Source organism: Lynx canadensis, chromosome X (assembly GCF_007474595.2).
Source record: "Lynx canadensis isolate LIC74 chromosome X, mLynCan4.pri.v2, whole genome shotgun sequence".
Lineage (NCBI taxonomy): Eukaryota > Metazoa > Chordata > Mammalia > Carnivora > Felidae > Lynx > Lynx canadensis.
The window spans coordinates 84,647,497-84,666,744 of NC_044321.2; the positions used below are offsets into that span (position 1 = coordinate 84,647,497).

Consider the following 19,248-nt stretch of genomic DNA (forward strand, 5'->3'; position numbering starts at 1 on the left):
AATAGTTGTACTTTCTTTAAGATTTTATTTCTTTGCCATGTGATAATTGGCAATAACCACCAGCAATGTAATGACTTTAGCTGTGGACTTAGTAAAGTTAGTTGACTCTATTATTTTTCCTAAAAATGGAATTGGGGCAACAGAGAACCCTAGGGTGGTTGTAACAGGAGTTTAACTTGTAAGTTAGAATTCTGAGGTCCTTTTCTAAATTTCTGAAACCCATTTAGTAGACATCTAGTAGATTACTTATCATTTGCCTATTTAATCTTAGTTTCCTGGTTCACAGTAAGGTAGAATATCTTGTGGAAATTTTCATTATATGGAAAGGTTATTTTATAGATAAAGTGATTTTCTTTCATTTAGTGGAGTAATTCACCCTTCTGGACTTTTGCAGTTACCTTACATTATCCCTTGATCTTCCTGGCTGATAAGGGTAATGTCTTTTCTATAGCATCTCAATTTAGCACCTGTCTTTATGTAATTGAAAATAATTTATGCATATTTGGCTCATTAAGCACAAATTAACAATTTGCTTGGTAGTTGAGGTGCTGCATGAGTGGAGTTATGGGGCTACATTCTAGTGTGTCAGACTTAGGAAGATCTGCCAATCAGAAAGCTTTAATTCAGATCATTTGTTGAGAGTATCTGATTTTTGAATATTCCATATCTGCATAGTGTAAGCAGGTTATTGTGTATTAGAATGATCATCTCCTTCAGTAGACCTTGTTTTGGGGTTGTAGAATGAGACTAAAGAGTAAACTTATTAAAATGGAGAAGTTTTAAGACAGTCTGTTTCCCTATCTCTCTCCTCTTTCATCTTGGCACCATTACCTTGAAATCAAATCATATGTATGAACTAGAACATAATAATATCTTAAATGAGCTTTCCATTTCAAAATGTTTTATGATATTTATATAAACTTAAATCATGGTGGAAATGATTTGTCATAATTAAACACATACATAATAAGGTAGCTTTTAAAAGAACTTGTTAGTGACCGTCTCTCAAAAATACAAGGCTTTCTCTCCTTTTTCCCCACCCGCAACTCAAGTTGCCCAACTTTGAAAACATTCTCAATTAAGTTTTTCTTAGCAAAATATGCCTGCATTCCATGTTCACAAAGGAACTGATAAAATTTTTGGTCTCCCAAGTACCTTATTACTGGAACCAGAGTGTCTAAATGGTGACCATGACATTTCATTTCAGATAAATATCAAATCCCTACCCACACACATATTGTAAATTAATAAATATCATTTTGACTTAATAGAAAATCCCGTAGAGCAACCCCTAGGGAAAACAACCGTGAGATCATAACCTGAGCCAAGATGAAGAGTCAGACACTTAACTGACTGAGCCACCCAGGCGCCCTTACGGTGTTATATTAGTTTTAATGTATAATATAGTGATTCAGCAGTTTTATACATCACCCAGTGATCATCACAATAAGTGTACTCTTAATCCCCTTTATCTGTTTCACTCATCTTCCCCCAACCCCGGGCAATCACCCATTTGTTCTATATATTTAAGAATTGTGGGGTTTTTTTTATTCATCTGTTAATTTGTTTTATTTTTTAAATTCCACATATGAGTAGAATTATATGGTATTTGTCTTTCTCTGGCTTATTCACTTAACATCAAACCCTCTAGATCCATCTATGTTGTTTTGAGTGAGAAAGGACAGTTTCATTGGAAGTCTTAAGATATGAAGGATGATCATTGTCACCACTTTTTCTTGGTAGTAGTGGAAGGATTATTGACTGCATACCTGTAAGCCTCAGGGTTTTTTTGTTTCTTTGTTTGTTTGTTTTTTAAGATACCTGTTAATAACACTACTCTCTCTTTTTTCCTTTCCCTTGCTTGCTGCTGGGGTCTTCCTTTCCTGAAACATAGACAGGAAACTTCTGCTACTCCACTTCAACTTAGGGGCATGAATCTTCAATTCTCATGGGAAGAGGGTTTTTTTTTTTTTTTGATTAAGGTATTGGAGATTTATTATATAAGTAGGAAACTAGTATTAATTGCTATCAAGCAGATTTCATTCTAATGAAACAACAAGACTATAAAGTGATGACCCTGAACAACCTTCATTTTTCAAAACCTCCCACAAAGCTGACCTTTCTCATTCAAAGAGATCTTTAAAAGTAATTTTTTACTTGATTTTGCATGGGTCAGAATGTTCCAGGGAGGGAACAGAACACAGTGTAATTTGCCCTCCCCAGAGGTTACCCTATGGGATTTTCTTTTTAATAAGTCAGCTACAAACCAGCATCCACAAATACATCAGTATACCACTGAGTTCAGTGATTCCACTTGCATTATTAACCCAACTTTGTTTGTCTTCCCTGATTTTTTAATATTTTTTTCTGCCTCTATTCAGCTCTAATTGTTTTATAAAGGCCTCGTTTCCTCATCTGTAAAATGGTAACAAAACTTATCTTCCCCACCTCATGTCATTGTTATGTGAATCACATGAGTTTTTGAAACTTGTGAGCAACGATATAAACATCTGATATTCATTTATCTATTAATGAAATACCATTTTCTGTACTTGAAGGCCAAAGGAGGACCTATATTTATACCATTTTCCCTAATAATTACTTTTCCCATGTTGTATATAGAAATTAATTTGGAATAGTAACATTGAATATGTCCAATTTGCAATCATACTACTACAAAAGTAAAACACTGATAGTTATTCAATAATATTGGTATGAGAGTGATTATGCATTTATGATTTATAACCAGAATGGCGTACAAGTATTAGAATAAAATATCACAACAGCATTTTATTTTGATCTATGATTGCCCAAAACCTGGAAGTTCTTCAACAGCACTTCTACAGATATAAGCATCACTTATTGTCTTACTGAGTGGTATTGAAGAATACATTTAGTACTCTTTAGACATCTTAGTTGTATTTTTCAAAACATGATACTTCAAGTAGAAATGATTCAGCTGGTAAAAACATGTTTCTAGTGGACAGTTGTGGAAGGACTATGGATGTAAGGTAAGCCAAAAATTAATAATAAATGGCACTATAATGTTTACCCTGTGGCAGTACAGCTATGGCATGGATTTTATATTACCTTTACGTTAGAAAATCTGCCCAGTTTTTGACCTTTTGCTGTTGCTGTATAAGCACAAAAGGTAAGAATAAATCCTGTATGTGATTGTACAGGATACATTCATTTAACAGATACTTACCAAGTACTTTCTAAAAACCAAGCACTGTTGTAGGTGCTAGAGATAACAGCAAGTGAACAAAATAAAATCTTTATTCTCCTTGGGCTGACATTCTAGTTGGCAGAGGCAAATTCACAAATAAGACATTGCAGGTGGTGTTAAGCCATATGAAGAAAAATAAAGTAAGCTACAGTGATAGAGAGGGGAGGGGTTGGTGTTTTAGATAAATTTGGTCTGGGAAGGCTTCTTTAAGGTAACCTATGAGCAGGGACCAGAGGGACTAGAGCATATGAAGCCAAACAGATATTTGGAGACAGAGCAAATGTATATAATTCTTTCTAGGAGTTTTGCTGTGAAGGAAACCAGAAATGGGGTAGCAGTTAGCTACTGTCCTGGGTGGAAACAAATGGGGTGGTAGCTAGCTACTGTCCTGGGTGTTGGGTATACAATAGCGAATAAAACAAATAGTTCCTACCCTCACAGAGTTTATAACTTAGTAGGATAAACAGATAATAAACAAGTAAGCAAACAAATATATAATTACTGAGGTAGTCAGCAATAATATCAGCCTGGTTTTGGTGACTTATAGTCATGAATGAGGGGTATTTGAAACCCTCAAAACAATTTTCCAAGGCCAGATCTGGTGTAAAGTATGCGTTTGAGATGCCCTGTTAAATGATACAAAGATTTCCTAAAAGCAGCGATTAATAACCATAGGTGGTGTTCTGGTGGCATAATTCCAGTGTGGCATCTGAGGAACATCTTGTCAAAAACCAGTTTGTATTGTTTTTTGAATTAAATCACCCATCTATGAGAACTAATAATATCTGGGATGTGGTTTGGTAGAGAGAAATGAGGAGGACATTTTCAGCAGGACAAATAATTTGATAGTGTAAAAGCAAAAGATGGCAGTCGTTGGGGACACAGCAAGTATTCCAGATTCATTTATCTGTGGTTGGAAATATGAGACTCAAGATATAATGCCCTTAGCAACTAGAAAAGGTTGTTGAAAAATAATGCCCTCATCTCTAGAATAGGAAAACCTGAGATAGAAAATTAAAGGTACTTGAGAATTAAATCTTTGTTGTTTTTTTTATCTCCACTCTTCTTTCTACCCCAGTCTAAATGGTCTTTTTTCTTCCCTTACTCCATTATAAAGAAGTGAAGTTTTAAAACAAGGGATAATCACATTTGTTGATTTTTTTTATCATTGTATTAGTTGTCCTTTTGTTTTATACTAACCAAGATAATGGTCAGCTTCAGGTCTTCTAAATAATGTTTTTAAAGTGCTGTACTGTTTATGAGTTTATTCATTTGCTGCCATGCTTACTTGTTGCTTTGCATCTAGGAATTCAGATGTTGTATTGTCTTTAATTTTTTGAAGGTTACTCTTTTTTTGTATATTGATAAGTCTTAAAGTGTAAGAAAGTGCTGTAAATAAAGATGGTAACACTTCTCACATTTCCCTATGTTTTAATCTTGAGAAATGTAGTTCCATTTGATTGATAATTCATGCATTCTTTTTCCCCACATGACATTATAGTCTGTCATTTGTGATATCAGTTACTTCCCTATACAAATTTCGAAATCCTTTAATGAACAAAGATTTTGGTTGAGAAAGGAAATGAGTGTTTACATATACCTAGTTTTCAAGTAAATGTCTTTAAAAGAATGCAGGGAGAGGGAAAATAGGACAAAGAAGAGTTACTTTTATTAATTTTCCAAAGCTCTTAGTATAAGGTTGGCAGCTTTCAAAATGCCAACTGTGGCTATTGGATTATTCTAAAATAAGCATTCACAGTCCCGTTTTAACGACTTAGATCTGGTAACAAAAGCAATAGAATCAAGAATACCCACAACCTCTACTGAAAACACTACTTTCTCCTATTTGAATGTATTTCCTACTAAGTGTGTTGGCAGTTTACTAGTTTGGTCATTAACATTTAATGAAGTTGAGATTATAAAAAATTCAGTAAAGGAGTACTTGTTTGGCTTTGTAAACATGGCAATTTATGACAAGATACAGAATCCACTATAAAGTTCTAGCAATCATTTCTATGGCCAAAATTTATAACCAGACATTTTACTTAGAATGGAAATAAATCTTGCTTGTAATTAAGAAGTTCATTTAAATGACTCTTCTGCCACTAAAGCAGTGTTGCCTTACACAGTGCCCTAAATCTAGTTTACAAGCAGAAAGAGACACTTGTCAAACTGAAGTGTACTAAATTAGTACATTGGTGATGAGTACTGTCTCCAAGCTGTGGCTGTTTTAATAGTGTCTCCAACATTCAGCCCTTGGGGGGGGGGTCCTACCTATTTGTCATTATCATTGACCTAATACAAAAGAGAAATGTATACCGAATTTGCAAGTGTCTAAAAATTGAAAGGGACAATTAATACCATAGGTCAGTTATCTCAGCATTGGCTGTGTGTTATATTTAACCAAGAACCTTTTAAAATAAACTAAATGAGGGGCACCTGGGTGGCTCAGTTGGTTGAGCATCTGACTTCGGCCCAGGTCATGATATCACAGCTCGTGGGTTAGAGCCCCGCGTCAGGCTCTGTGCTGACAGCTCAGAGCCTGGAGCCTGCTTCGGATTCTGTGCCTCCCTCTCTCTCTGCCCCTAACTCACTCGCATTCTGTCTCTGTCTCTCTCAAAAATAAATAAACATTAAAAACAAAAATTTAAAAAAAACTAAATGACTTCAGGAAGGGATAAATGACAGAAGATTGACAAAATGTTCATAATTATTGAAATTAAGTGATAGGCACACAGAAATGTCAATATATTATTTTCTCCATGTTTGTACATTTGAAAAATTTTATGATCTAAAGTTAAGGGGAAAAATAGAGTACCCAGGCCATATCTCAGATAAATTGAATTAGAATCTCTTGGCTTTAGTAGTTTCAAAACTTGAGCTTGAGTAGTTTCAAATACTCCTCCAAATGAATCCAGTTCGAAGTTTTCGTTGAGAATCATGGTCATAGAAAATAAAAATCAAGATTCGGAAAGATCTGGACAAGTTAGAATGCTCAGTTGACATTAGTGGGATAAAATTTAACATGGATAAATGTAAATTGCATTTAGGTTATTTTTTTTAAAAATCACCTGTACAGGACAGAGACTATCTAGGTTGGTGCTTATATTTGTAAAAAAGATCAAAGTAGATTAGTTGGTCACAAGCTTAATATAATAAGATGTAGTGGCTTAAAAAGTTAGTATGATCTTAGACTGCATTAATAGAACCATGGAGCCCACAGTATAAGAAACCTGCATTTGTTCAGACCATATCTGGCATTCAGATTTGAATGGCACATTTTATAAGAAACTTTGAGAAATAGGTATGTTAAGAGAATGGTAGGGGCGCCTGGGTGGCGCAGTCGGTTAAGCGTCCGACTTCAGCCAGGTCACGATCTCGCGGTCTGTGAGTTCGAGCCCCGCATCGGGCTCTGGGCTGATGGCTCAGAGCCTGGAGCCTGTTTCTGATGCTGTGTCTCCCTCTCTCTCTGCCCCTCCCCCGTTCATGCTCTGTCTCTCTCTGTCCCAAAAATAAATAAACATTGAAAAAAAAAATTAAAAAAAAAAAAAAAAAAAGAGAATGGTAGAAGAAAAAATAACAGGCCCAGACAATCTCATAAAACAAACAATGGAAAGAACTAGGAATATTTTAAGCTAGGAGAAGAATAAGCAAGGGGAGACAAGATAGTTATGATGTCTGAAGACCCATCGTGTTGAATAAAGTATATGTTTTGCATTGCCCCAAATGCTACAGGGAAATAGCATTTATTTATCCTGAGAAGCACCTTCCTTTTTCCTTTTTAAAAGTGTGTAAGAAGTAGGCTTATTTTTTTTTATCTGAAAGGTTAAATATTCATTGTAAAAGTTTCCAAAAATACATACAGGTATAAAGTAAAATAATGATCACCCATCATCCTGCTGCCCAGAGATAACTACTATAAACTAGGATGACCTAGCTTATTTGTGGGGCCCAGTGCAAAATGAAAATTCAGAGCTCTTTGTTCAAAAATGAAGAATTTCAAGACAGTGACAGCATAGCATTTAACTAAGCAGGGGCCCTTTTGAGCATGGGGCCCTATGGACAGGTCACAAGCCCATAAAGCTAGTCCTGACTGTAACATTTGGATATATAAATCCTTTCATATTTTAGAAAGGACTTTGCAGTTAATGGAGAGTCCCACCAAAGCTATAGGCTGCCTTGGGAGATGTAAACTTTCTGGAGTTATAAAGGAGTAAGCCAGGCTTTCTATCAGAGATACTATGGAGTAGATGAATTTGCTAGAGTTTGGACTAGGCAACCTATTAGGATATTTTTCATCTCAGTGGTGCTATTATCTCTGTCCAGCTAAAAAGAACTAGTTTGTTGGGGCACCTGGGTGGTTCAGTTGGTTGAGCATCCTACTCTTGATTTCAGCTCAGGTCATGGTCTTGCAGTTTTAAGAACATGCTGCATGCGGGCTTGTGCAGAGCATGGAGACTACTTGGGATTCTCTCTCTCCCTCTCTCTCTGCCCCTCCCTGGCTCATACTCGCGGTCTCACTCTCTCTCTCAAAATAAATAAGTAAACTTTAAAAAATATATATAATTGGTTTGTGAACAATAATCATTACCTGAAAATAGCCTATTTTTGAAAAATGGTAGAACCTTGCTTTTTTGTTATCATCCTATGCCATTTAATAAAAAGTATTATGATGGTGAATATCTTAGGAAGTTTGGTGTTACTTGTATGGCTGGGTGCCATCAAAACCCCATAGACATTTACGAGGGTCTGGAGCAGTGGTACCTTACTCAATATAGACATTCAAAGGATGATTTGAACTTCTTTATATTTTTAAATCTCTTGTTCTGTCATGTAGCTGACAGTGTCTGTTTTCTTCCCAATTTACTATAACTGTAGAAGTTCCCATGTGTAGTCTGATTCATGACCTTGGATGTTCAGGCTGTCAGATAATAAACCTGTGTGTACATAGAAAAGTAACCCCAAGTTATCTGCTTGTTTTCTTGTACTTTTACAACCCAGACATTAGCACATATTAAATCCTAATTGACTTGCTGGGACTTGATGATGATTATAGCTTAATGAGGTGGGTTTTCCAGGTGACTAAAAATGTATTGTAGCACTAGCTTCCAAATTATTTGTTGTATAGTTTTATGCTGATTTAATGCACTTACAAAAATGGAACAGTTTCCTTTCTACATAGTGTAAGGCACTTATAATGCAAATATTTCTGCTGCTGCTGCAAAAAATGACCTTTCTTGCCAGTGATTTTGACTGGTTTGTCCCCAGTCTCACACTTTCTATCAGAATTAATCATTACTGTGTTACTCAGAATGATTATGCTGGCCTCTCCTTTCTTTCCTGCCTCCTCACACATCCACACTCCACCCATTATTTTTCAGTTGAGCCAAACTATTTTTTAAAATTTTTTTTTGATACTTATTTTTTGAGAGAGACAGAGTGTGAGTGGGGGAGGGGCAGAGAGAGAAGACCCAGAATCCGAAGCAGGCTCCAGGCTCTGAGCTGTCAGCACAGAGCCTGATGCAGGGCTCAAACTCACAGACCATGAGATCATGACCTGAGCAAAAGTCAGATGCCTAACCAACTGAGCCACCCAGGCGCCCCAAGCCAAACTTTTTTTTTAAACCAGTTTGCTCTTTCTCCCATTGGTTTTTTTTTTTTTTTTTAGCATGGTATTTTTTTATTTGTTTATTTTGAGAGAGATAGAGAAAGACAGAGAGGAGGGGAGGGGCGGAGGGAGAGAGAATCCCAAGCACACTCTATGCTGTCAGCACAGAGCCTGCTCTGGGACTCAGTCTGGGACTGAGATCATGGCCTGAGCCGAAATCAAGATTTGGACGCTCAACCAACTGAGCCACCCAGGTGTCCCTCTCCTATTCTTCTAATACTACTTTTTCTAGTGTGTGTAAACAAGGAAATAGAATTTCAGCTAGTTTTATTTAAAATGTAGTAAGTGATGAATCATGAAAATCTACTCCTGAAGCCAAGAGCATGCTGTATACACTATATACACTGTATTCAGCTAACTTGACAATAAATTGTATTTTTTAAAAATGTGGTAAAAGCAAAATAAGTGATTTCCTCACAAATTTGAAAATCAATTTTTGAAATTTTTAGATTTTAAATTCTTAGAAATCTACAAATCTAGCAAATCTAGCAGCTAAACCAGTGCTGTTTATATTTTTATTTTTATTTTTTGTTTTATTTTATATTTGAGACAGAGACAGTGAGCAGGGGAGGTGCAGAGAGAAGGAATCTGAAGCAAGCTCCAGGCTCTGAACTGTTAGCACAGAGCCCTGTGTGGGGCTTGAACTCAGGAGCAGTGAGATCATGACCTGAGCCAAAGTCAGACACTTAATCGACTGAGCCACCCAGGCACCCCAAACCAATGCTGTTTAATATATGCTTTTATTTAAACTTATAATATCTTTATTTTGACAATTTTGTCACATTGTTATTTGTATATTTATATACATAGAGATTCATATACTTGACTTTGTTTTTCAGCCTGAAGATATTTACCGCTTGTGGTTCTTTTACTTCATTCTTTTACCTTTCTTTTGAATATCTTCACTTTCTGGTCTTCAACCTGAGAACATTCTCCTTTGTTCCATTTCCTTAATAATTTCAATCATATTGCTCTGAAGAGGCTATCTGCAATGTTTAGCTCCTACTTTTTTTTCTTTATCCTTGATCTCTTAGCCAGATCTAATTTCTCACAGTCCCCTTTTCAGGCTGAAAGTGATAGAATTATTTATTTCTTTTATCTACAAACCCTTCAGGAATTTTGTCATTATTAGGTGAAATACAGTAATTTCCTCTGTCTCTCCTCATTCCCATTCTCTCTTCCCCAGTACCCCCTCTTTCAGAATATTTGTCTGGATTTTCTTATTTCTACTTCTTAAGTCTTCAATTCATACCAGATTTTTTGATATCAGATGACTTTTCTGTCTATAATCTGTACCTGTTGCCATTGCCAAAATCTTTCTTGATAGTTTATCCCCACTATCAAATAGTTTACCCTCTGTCAGATTAATTGATATGCTGCATTTGTGACCCCTATTTTTACTTTTTATTGATTCTTACATTCATTCTCTTACTCTTTCCTTTCAGCTGAGCAGATGTCTAGCTCTTTATTCTATCTCCTAATCTTCTAATTTACCTCCCTCAATGCTTATAATAAATAACTTCCTACCACACATCTGCCAACCTACCTATATTCTCATTCAAAGCTTGCTTGAAATCTTAACTCCTTTTAAGTGGGTAAAGATAGGAAAATAGCAAAAAGCCTATTTTACAATTGATTTAAATTTTTCCCCAAAAATCTGTATGCTAAATTAAAGAGAACTGCTTATAAAACAACACCAACACTCAACCAATCAAAGCTTCCAGAAAAGGAAGGTAGTTTTAGATATTTTAGCCATCCTACTGAAATTTTGCTCCTGTTGTGCCTAGCAATATGTTAAAAGGGTGAATACAAACCCAGAAGTAGAAGACATGATTATTGTCCTCAAAGAACTAATAATCTAGGTTAGGAGACTAGGTTAATATATATGAAGCATTTAGAAAATAGCTATAATAACTAGCCTAATAACCAAAATGCTGGTTGTGTTGTATAGACTTTAAGCATTATAAGTAATCAGGGGAAAGAGAACACATTATTGCTTGGAGCTGCCAGTCAAGATTTTATATGGGAAGTAGGTCTTGAAAAAAAATGTAGAATTTGGATTAGCTGGACTGAGCTAGAAGACTTGTATTAGCATGTATAGGTAAAAAGAGAACTGCTTAGCAAAGATTCTAACAGAAATTAGTTGATTGTTAAAGAGAGCATCAAACTTTGTTCTAGGGAGGAGTAGGAAATATAATCAGTTAATTAAATTGGAACTAATTGATCAAAAACCTTGAATTCCAAATTGAGAAATTAAGAATTATTAAAGAAGGGGGCACCTGGGTGACTCAGTCAGTTGAGTGTCTGTTGATTTCGGCTCAGGTCATGATCCCAGGGTCATGGGATCAAGCCCCTGATCAGGCTCTACACTGAGTGTGGAGCCTACTTAAGATTCTCTCTCTTCCTCTGCCCCTCTCCCCCACTTGCTCTCCCTCTATCTCTAAAATTAAAAAAAATTAAGAATTGGTAAAAAGAAAATTCCCTTCCTATACATTTTAGTTAGTCAAGGTTTTATCTTGTTTAAATATCCAAGATTTTCTAATATAAATAGTATTTGCTAACATCGAATGTTTTGCTATGTACTAAGCATTGTTCTAATTTTTATATGTAATACTAACTCATTTCATCTTTACAACAACCTTTTGTGGTAGGTCCATTTTAACCCCCTTATTTTACAAATGAGGATGAAAAGTTAACTATAACTGGTTCAGTTTGGCACAAGTGACAGAACCAGTATTCAAACTCAGGAAATCTCTGGTACCAGAATCTACATTCTTATCTGCTGTATGCATAATCTTATGGAGGATATAAGTGCTATAAATATATAGTGAGATTTGGACAATGAAATGGACTTATTTTTTTATTGGAAGATAATTTTCTCCAGTACTCCTCACATTGGAGCACAGTAGTCTCTTTGTCCTGAGTATATTTTTTCTTTAAGCAAAATCTTCACAAGGAAACTTTGGGCTAGAAATTTTAAAAAAGATTAATCCATTGGTTGCTTGTCAGATGAAGTGATATTAGTTTTATGTATTGTAAAATCTTTATTTCAACAATCTCTTTATTACAACAGGGCTTTTGGTTGGGACTCTTGATTCAGTCTTAGACTCTACTGCTAAAGTTGCTCCATTTCGCATCCTACACCAGACACCCGATTCTCAAGTTTACCTGTCAATTGCATGTGGTGAGTACAGTTTTTAAAACATAAAATTCAAACAAATAAGGGTACTAAAAATTAAATATTTTCATTTATTTATACTCCCCAGTTTTGATTTAGAAATGAGTTAAATGTGCAACTTTATATTGAGACAAGAGCAAGATTATAGATTATTACGGTTTTTTAAAAAATCTATTAGTGTGAGGGACCTGAAGCATGTGTTCCAGCAAATTTTGGTCAGTGCTCCTACTACATGATTCCTTTCTTCAACTTACATCTGCTTCACCGAACTGCTGAGAAGATGAGAACTTCCCATGAAATACTTCGTTTTTTCTCTGATAACTCAGATTAAGGGAATCAAGTGCAAAATTAAAAATTGCCCCCAAAGAGAGTATAAGCCCCCCAAATTGAAACATTTTTATTTACACACCTACTTTCTCACAAAAGGGGTGTCTTACAGGTAATGCTACATGTTCATTCATGCCGAGATAGTTCAAATGCCTCAATATATATATATATTGTAGATAGAAAATGAATTAGGATATCCTTCCTAACAAAACAACTCAAGATTTTTGTAAAAACCCACATTAATCGTTTACTTCTTTTATTATGCCTTTATGATGTTGGTTTAAATTAAAATCCCAGATTTCCGGCCTATTAATATTGAAAGACTGCCTTTTTCTTTCTTTTTTTCAACGTTTATTTATTTTTGGGACAGAGAGAGACAGAGCATGAACGGGGGAGGGGCAGAGAGAGAGAGGGAGACACAGAATCGGAAACAGGCTCCAGGCTCTGAGCCATCAGCCCAGAGCCTGACGCGGGGCTCGAACTCACGGACCGCGAGATCGTAACCTGGCTGAAGTCGGACGCTTAACCGACTGCGCCACCCAGGCGCCCCTGCCTTTTTCTTTCTTTTGTTTCCTCCCTCTCTTCTCAAGTAGATACACTTTTTAAAAAGTATGGGGAAAAAATAGTTACAAACAGAGAGAGAGGGAAGCAAACCATAAGAGACTCTTAAATACAGAGAGCAAACTAAGGGCTGATGGGGGATGGGGCAGGAGAGAGGGGAAATGAGTGATGGGCATTGAGGAGGGCATTTGTTGGGATGAGCACTGGGTGTTGTATGTAAGCGGTGAATCACGGGAATCTACCCCCAAAACCAAGAGCACACTGTATATACTGTATGTTAGGCAATTTGATAATAAATCATATTTCAAAAATAAAAAAATAAAACGTGGATTCTGGGTAGTTCATATGTGTGAACATACAGCGTAACAATTTTTTTAAAGATATGTGGCTTGTTTTTTGCATCTTACTATATATTGTCTTTAGTGATGCTGGTGAGTGTTTTCTCCTGGATCTTATTTTTTTAATGGTTTTATTTATTTTTGAGAGAGAGAGCATGAGGAGGGGAGGGGCAGAGAGAGAGGGAGGCAGAGGATCTGAAGCAGGCTCTGCACTGATAGCAGAGAGCCTGATGTGGTGTTCGAACTCACAAACCTTGAGATCATGACCTGAGCTGAAGTCAGATGTTTAACCAACTGATCCACCCAGGCACCCCTTTCCTGGCTCTCAGACATTATACCTGCTGACATCATGAGACATTTGTAAGCTCTACTCTAAATCTGGTTGGTAGAAATTATTTAGGGAAAAATGTCCATTCTACTTCAAAAAGGGGCAGATATTATATCACTTATTCCCCCAAATTAACATGATGCAGAAATAAAATAATTACCTACTAATGAAGCTTTCTTTAGACCTAAAGGACCCCAAAAAAGACTTAAAATTTTCCCATGGCTTGTATTTGTGATTCCTTAAAGAAAATTATTACACATGGTACTGTGACTTTAGTAACATGAATACAGTTTCTAACTGGATTATAGGAAATAGGCAGTTTTGCAGTTTCAGTAAATTTGTTAATATGTCACTTCCATATATCATAAAACATACTAAAAGTCAAGATGTTTCTTTTGAGTGAAATTTTTGTAATCCACAGTGCTGGTGAGATCTTTATGCAGTAATCAGGGAAGACTTACAGATATTGAAATGTTCTTCAAGCCAAAGCTACCCAGAGCCTAACTAATATTTAATCTGACTCTCAACAAGCCACCTAATACTGATCTGGCAGGTCACACGGATTTACTTACTTGTAGTAAGGTTTCTAACCTCTTTGATGAAACTGCTTTAAGTTAACTAGGCCCTTTAATGAAAAGGGTGACTGAACAAAGGCTTTACCTTCTAATATAAGTAGAGTTGCCACTGCTGAAATCCACATTTCACATAGTATTATGTGCATGCTGTTTGTAGTCACACAGATTATATGCACAGTACTAACTGTATTATGTGAAGACCAAGGATTAAATTATATATATTTATGTTACTGGCACGTTATATATTCTCTTAAAAAATACTAGTTCCTGTGGGCACCAGTTACTGGCATCTTGTTTTCAGAATTTTGTCTTTTCTCATGAGTTGTATTTACTTTTTTCCCTTCTCATTAAATATTTTATTCTTTCACTTAACAATGAAAAATAGTATTTATCCCCACATATACAGATGAAATAGAGAATAAATGTAATTAATATCTTTATTCCTTTATGATCATTTTTGAAAATGAACAGATATACTTTTATTTCTTTTTAAACTAAGCTTGTAAATATCAAGAGCAATTTTGATGTGAAGTTTCCCTTCAGTCTTTTATTCTCTTTCGTTATGAATCAGGAGCCAACAGAGAAGAAATAACCAAACACTGGGATTGGTTGGAACAAAATATCATGAAGACCTTATCTGTGTTTGATTCAAATGAAGATATTACTAATTTTGTACAAGGAAAGATAAGAGTAAGTGATGGATATATTTTGTAGATGGAATACTAAAATCTTTGACCCTCTTATTTTAGGATCAAACAAGATGTGAAAGGTCATTGTTTCACTGATAACCTTTCAGGATTGGCGGAAGTACACATTATGAATGTCAGAATCAGTGCTAAAGAAAATTATAAAAGTCAATGATTAGTTTTTAGTGCCCTTGTGAGTACTCTTAGGGATATTTTCATATCATTATTTCTTGAATTTAGAATTTGAATGAACCCTTCACTTATTCAAAAAAATATTTAGCACCCATATTTGTGGTAGCTCCTTGTGAGGCATTAGAAAAAGACTAATTAGAAAATTTAAGAAAATTTGCTCACCTCTGTCCTGAGAGAAGCATGTGTGTACACATATGTACCTATGTAGATGTACACAGTTTTAGTCAATGAACTGTTTAAATATATAAAATGTATTTTTGTTGGTAGCTAATAATTTTCAAAAAATATTTTGTCTCCTTTAGGGATTAATTGCTGAAGAGGGAAAACATTCTTTTGCAAAAGAAGATGATCCTGAGAAATTTCGAGAAGCCCTTTTGAAATTTGAAAAATGTTTTGGTTTACCAGAGCAGGAGAAGTTAGTGACCTATTACTCATGCAGTTACTGGAAAGGACGGGTCCCTTGTCAGGGTTGGCTCTATCTTAGCACCAACTTTCTGAGCTTCTATTCTTTTTTGTTGGGATCAGAAAGTAAGTGGTTTCTGTTGCTTACCATGGCTTTGAACTTGCTGACTGACCTATCAACTCTGTGATGTTGTTAGGTTGTATATAAAGTAATAGGATTGATATTAAGAGTAATTGTACATTAAAAAATTCACTTCGTCTGGAGAAAGAATCCTTTTAACTGGTTGCTTAACATAGGAGCCATTAGAAGTATGTATGGAATGCCTTGCATATTGTGGGAAGTGAATGGATATTAAATGATGATGGTGACCTGGCATATAACTCCTTTATTGTTCTAAACTATCTACTTTCTGCAGTCCATGTTTTAAATTTGCAATATAAATGTAGTAGCCATAATACCTAATGGCCCATAGTTATAAAGAAGAATCAAACAGTAATGTTCATAGCACACATATAGCTTTTACATCAGTGGTAATGCAATTTTGTAAAGTAACAGATTTAAATATAAAATCAGAACATTTTTTTAAAAAATTCTTTAAAATTGTATCTCTTCCTAGAATCACCAATTATTGTATGTAATGGTTATGCTTCAAAATTTGAACTAATCTTGAAGTCTAAAGTATTTTAGTTTGCAGCATTTTTCAAGTGGTTAGCTATTGTCTTAAAAGAGGTGATTGATAAGCATTAATCAGTATTGAGAAATTTAATCATACCTGCTTATAATTCTTATTTGCAGTAAAACTTGTTATCTCCTGGGATGCAGTCTCAAAACTTGAAAAGACTTCAAATGTTATACTAACAGAGAGTATTCATGTGTGTTCCCAAGGAGAGAATCACTACTTTTCAATGTTTTTGCATATTAATGAAACATACCTTCTTATGGAACAGCTGGCAAACTATGCTATAAAGAGACTTTTTGATAAGGAAACATTTGCTAATGACCCTATCCTTGATGATCCTCTACACATCACCAAGAGGTATTCAAAGCTTAATTAATACTTTTTAAAGTATCGTTTGACCAAAGAATAACAACATTGATTATCATTAAAAGTTAAGTGTTCTGGGGCGCCTGGATGGCGCAGTCGGTTAAGCGTCCGACTTCAGCCAGGTCACGATCTCGCAGTCCGTGAGTTCGAGCCCCATGTCGGGCTCTGGGCTGATGCGCTGACAGCTCAGAGCCTGGAGCCTGTTTCCGATTCTGTGTCTCCCTCTCTCTCTGCCCCTCCCCCGTTCATGCTCTGTCTCTCTCTGTCCCAAAAATAAATAAACGTTGAAAAAAAAAATTAAAAAAAAAAAGATTTGTTAAAAGTTAAGTGTTCTATGTTATATGATAATTTTTCTTTGGAATTAATCATTGATGTGTGGGTTTTCTTTAGTTTATTCAGATGCATTTTACAAGTAGTATCCCCTCCATTGAGTTTAATCCTTAGAAGTAATAGAAGTTAGGTTTGAAAATTATTGAGATCCAAGTAGGATTTTCCCTGGAGTGCTTTTAGAAATATAGAGATTTTTATATGCATAGTTAGTTTAAATTTCTCTATGAGTAGTCTAGACAGCTTTAGGTCTGATATTGTAAAAATGTATTGTTTGTTTTTAAACATAATTTATAGACAGTATCATTTTTTTTGAAGAGGCAAGTTAGTGGAGTCAGTGAAGCCTGGACTTTAGAAGAAGAGTACAGCCACCCTTGGACAAGGCATTATCTCTCAGGACCTTAGTTCTTACTCATCTATCATTTCTACCTCAGAGAGCACTTGTGAGGAATGAACAGTATAATGTGTGAAAGCACTTTATAAAATATAAAACCCTAGATAAATGTTAGTCATTATTAATGTCTGCATGAGAAATATCTCTGATAGCTTTTTGCCACTATATTTGGTTTGCTGAAATGGACCAGAGTCCTTTTGTACTGCTCAACACTTAGAACAGTTGACTGAAATGTGCATGCCAAAGGGGAGGGAGAGAAGAGAGGATCTAGAAACAGCTAGTGAATGCAGCTTCTGGCTCCCAGCACAAGGATGTAGACTATGGGAAACTGTGAGAGGAACCTAAGCTGCAGTCCTATGGATGGGCCAGAACAAGTGACCTCTAGAGGGTTGTGTGATTACTACGTAGCCCTAATTGGGTATAGTTGTTCTTCTTGCCTATTTCTAAACCATTTCTAAAATCTGGATACATGAGGACTTCTTTGTGAGCGTGTCTGCTTTTCTGGAAAATAGATCACCGTGGTGAATTCTCTACAGGTCCTCATGTGTATGATTTATAAATAGAACTCTATAAGGATTAGGAATCCTGTTTGTATTATAGTTGAGCATTTGTTTTTGTAGTTTCTTCCTTGATTGGCCACCATAAAAATAAAACTTTTAGCTATTTTATTTCCCTCAGAATATCCTCTAAATGGCCGTCTATCAAGGAGTTATTCATTACCAAGTCTGTATTATTTATTTTTTTTATTTTTTTTATTTTTTTTCCAAGTCTGTATTATTTAAATGAGATCTAGGATATTCATTTTTGTCTATGTGCATTTTAAGAGAGCTTATTGAAAATCATACGTATCTAAATCCTTGTTTCTAGTAAGTTAAGAAGAACAATAGCTTATTTAGACTTAGTATCCAAATGACTTTTTTCTAAAATTGAATATCTTTATTGTTTTGGCTTATTGTTTTTACAAATATGTATTACTTCTATAATTTAAACAATACAAAAGCACAATAGCAATAGTTAAGTTCAGTGTATATCTTTCCAGGCTTTTTAATGCATTAATTAAAAAATATTTGCAAAAAACATGATTGGGACTAAACATCACATATTATTCCACAGTCTGTTTCTACCCTCCTTAACAATGTATCATGGGCACTTTTCATTTATATAAATAGACCTCATCTTTTAAAATAATAATAAAATAACCTACCAAATTATAATTTCAGTGAGGTTAAAATTAATGTGGCTTTCTGTTCATCAGAATTATTTTGAAAGACATGATGAAATACCACATATTCAAATAGTATATGCTGGAATGATGAATTTGGTTTTAACTTTGTTGTCTTTGAGTTAGAGCTTGCATAATTTACTTACAACCCCAGATGGCATTGCTGCTTAACACAATGTTTACCGCCTCTAGAAAAATTGTACTATTTTAAGCAATTGTTTTTATTCATATATTTATATATCAGTTAACAAGTCATCTTTATTTGTTGATGCCTATCCTTTGCCCAATACTGTGCAAGCAGTGTTGTTTTATCTTGCCTCTACTTTGGATTTTTTAAAACATTCATTTAAATGTTTGCTTCACTTAATTTTTAACATTATCTTTTATACACTATTCTTCTTGTGTAAGTTTTGATGCCATAAATTTTCACTTTTTAAATTTTATTTTCTTTATTTTATTTTTTTAACATTTATTTATTTTTGAGAGAGAGATAAAGACAGAGTGTGAATAGGGAAGAGGCAGAGAGAGAGAGAGGGAGACAGAATCCGAAGCAGGCTCCAGGCTCCAGGCTCCGAGCTGTCAGCACAGAGGCTGACATGGAGCTTGAATGCACAGATGGTGATATCATGACCTGAGCTAAAGTCGGACACTTAACCGACTGAGCCACCAGGCGCCACATAAATTTTCATTTTTAAGTTTTCTTTTTTCATTTTTTGTTTTTCATTTTTATTTTATTTGAACTGGGTGACTCTTGATTTTCTGGTAACCACATATA

General features: G+C 35.2%; 1 protein-coding gene across 4 annotated transcripts in view; it reads left to right on the forward strand.

Annotated features, from left to right (window-relative positions):
- Positions 1 to 19,248, forward strand: part of TBC1D8B (TBC1 domain family member 8B) — a 62,281-nt gene that overhangs the window by 2,899 nt on the left and 40,134 nt on the right. For all 4 annotated transcript variants that reach the window (XM_030306063.2, XM_030306065.2, XM_030306066.2 and 1 more), the window contains exons 2-5: positions 11,971 to 12,081; positions 14,776 to 14,894; positions 15,385 to 15,610; positions 16,281 to 16,521. In XM_030306063.2, the coding sequence (XP_030161923.1) occupies positions 11,971 to 12,081; positions 14,776 to 14,894; positions 15,385 to 15,610; positions 16,281 to 16,521 (697 nt within the window). The remainder of the gene's footprint in view (positions 1 to 11,970; positions 12,082 to 14,775; positions 14,895 to 15,384; positions 15,611 to 16,280; positions 16,522 to 19,248) is intronic.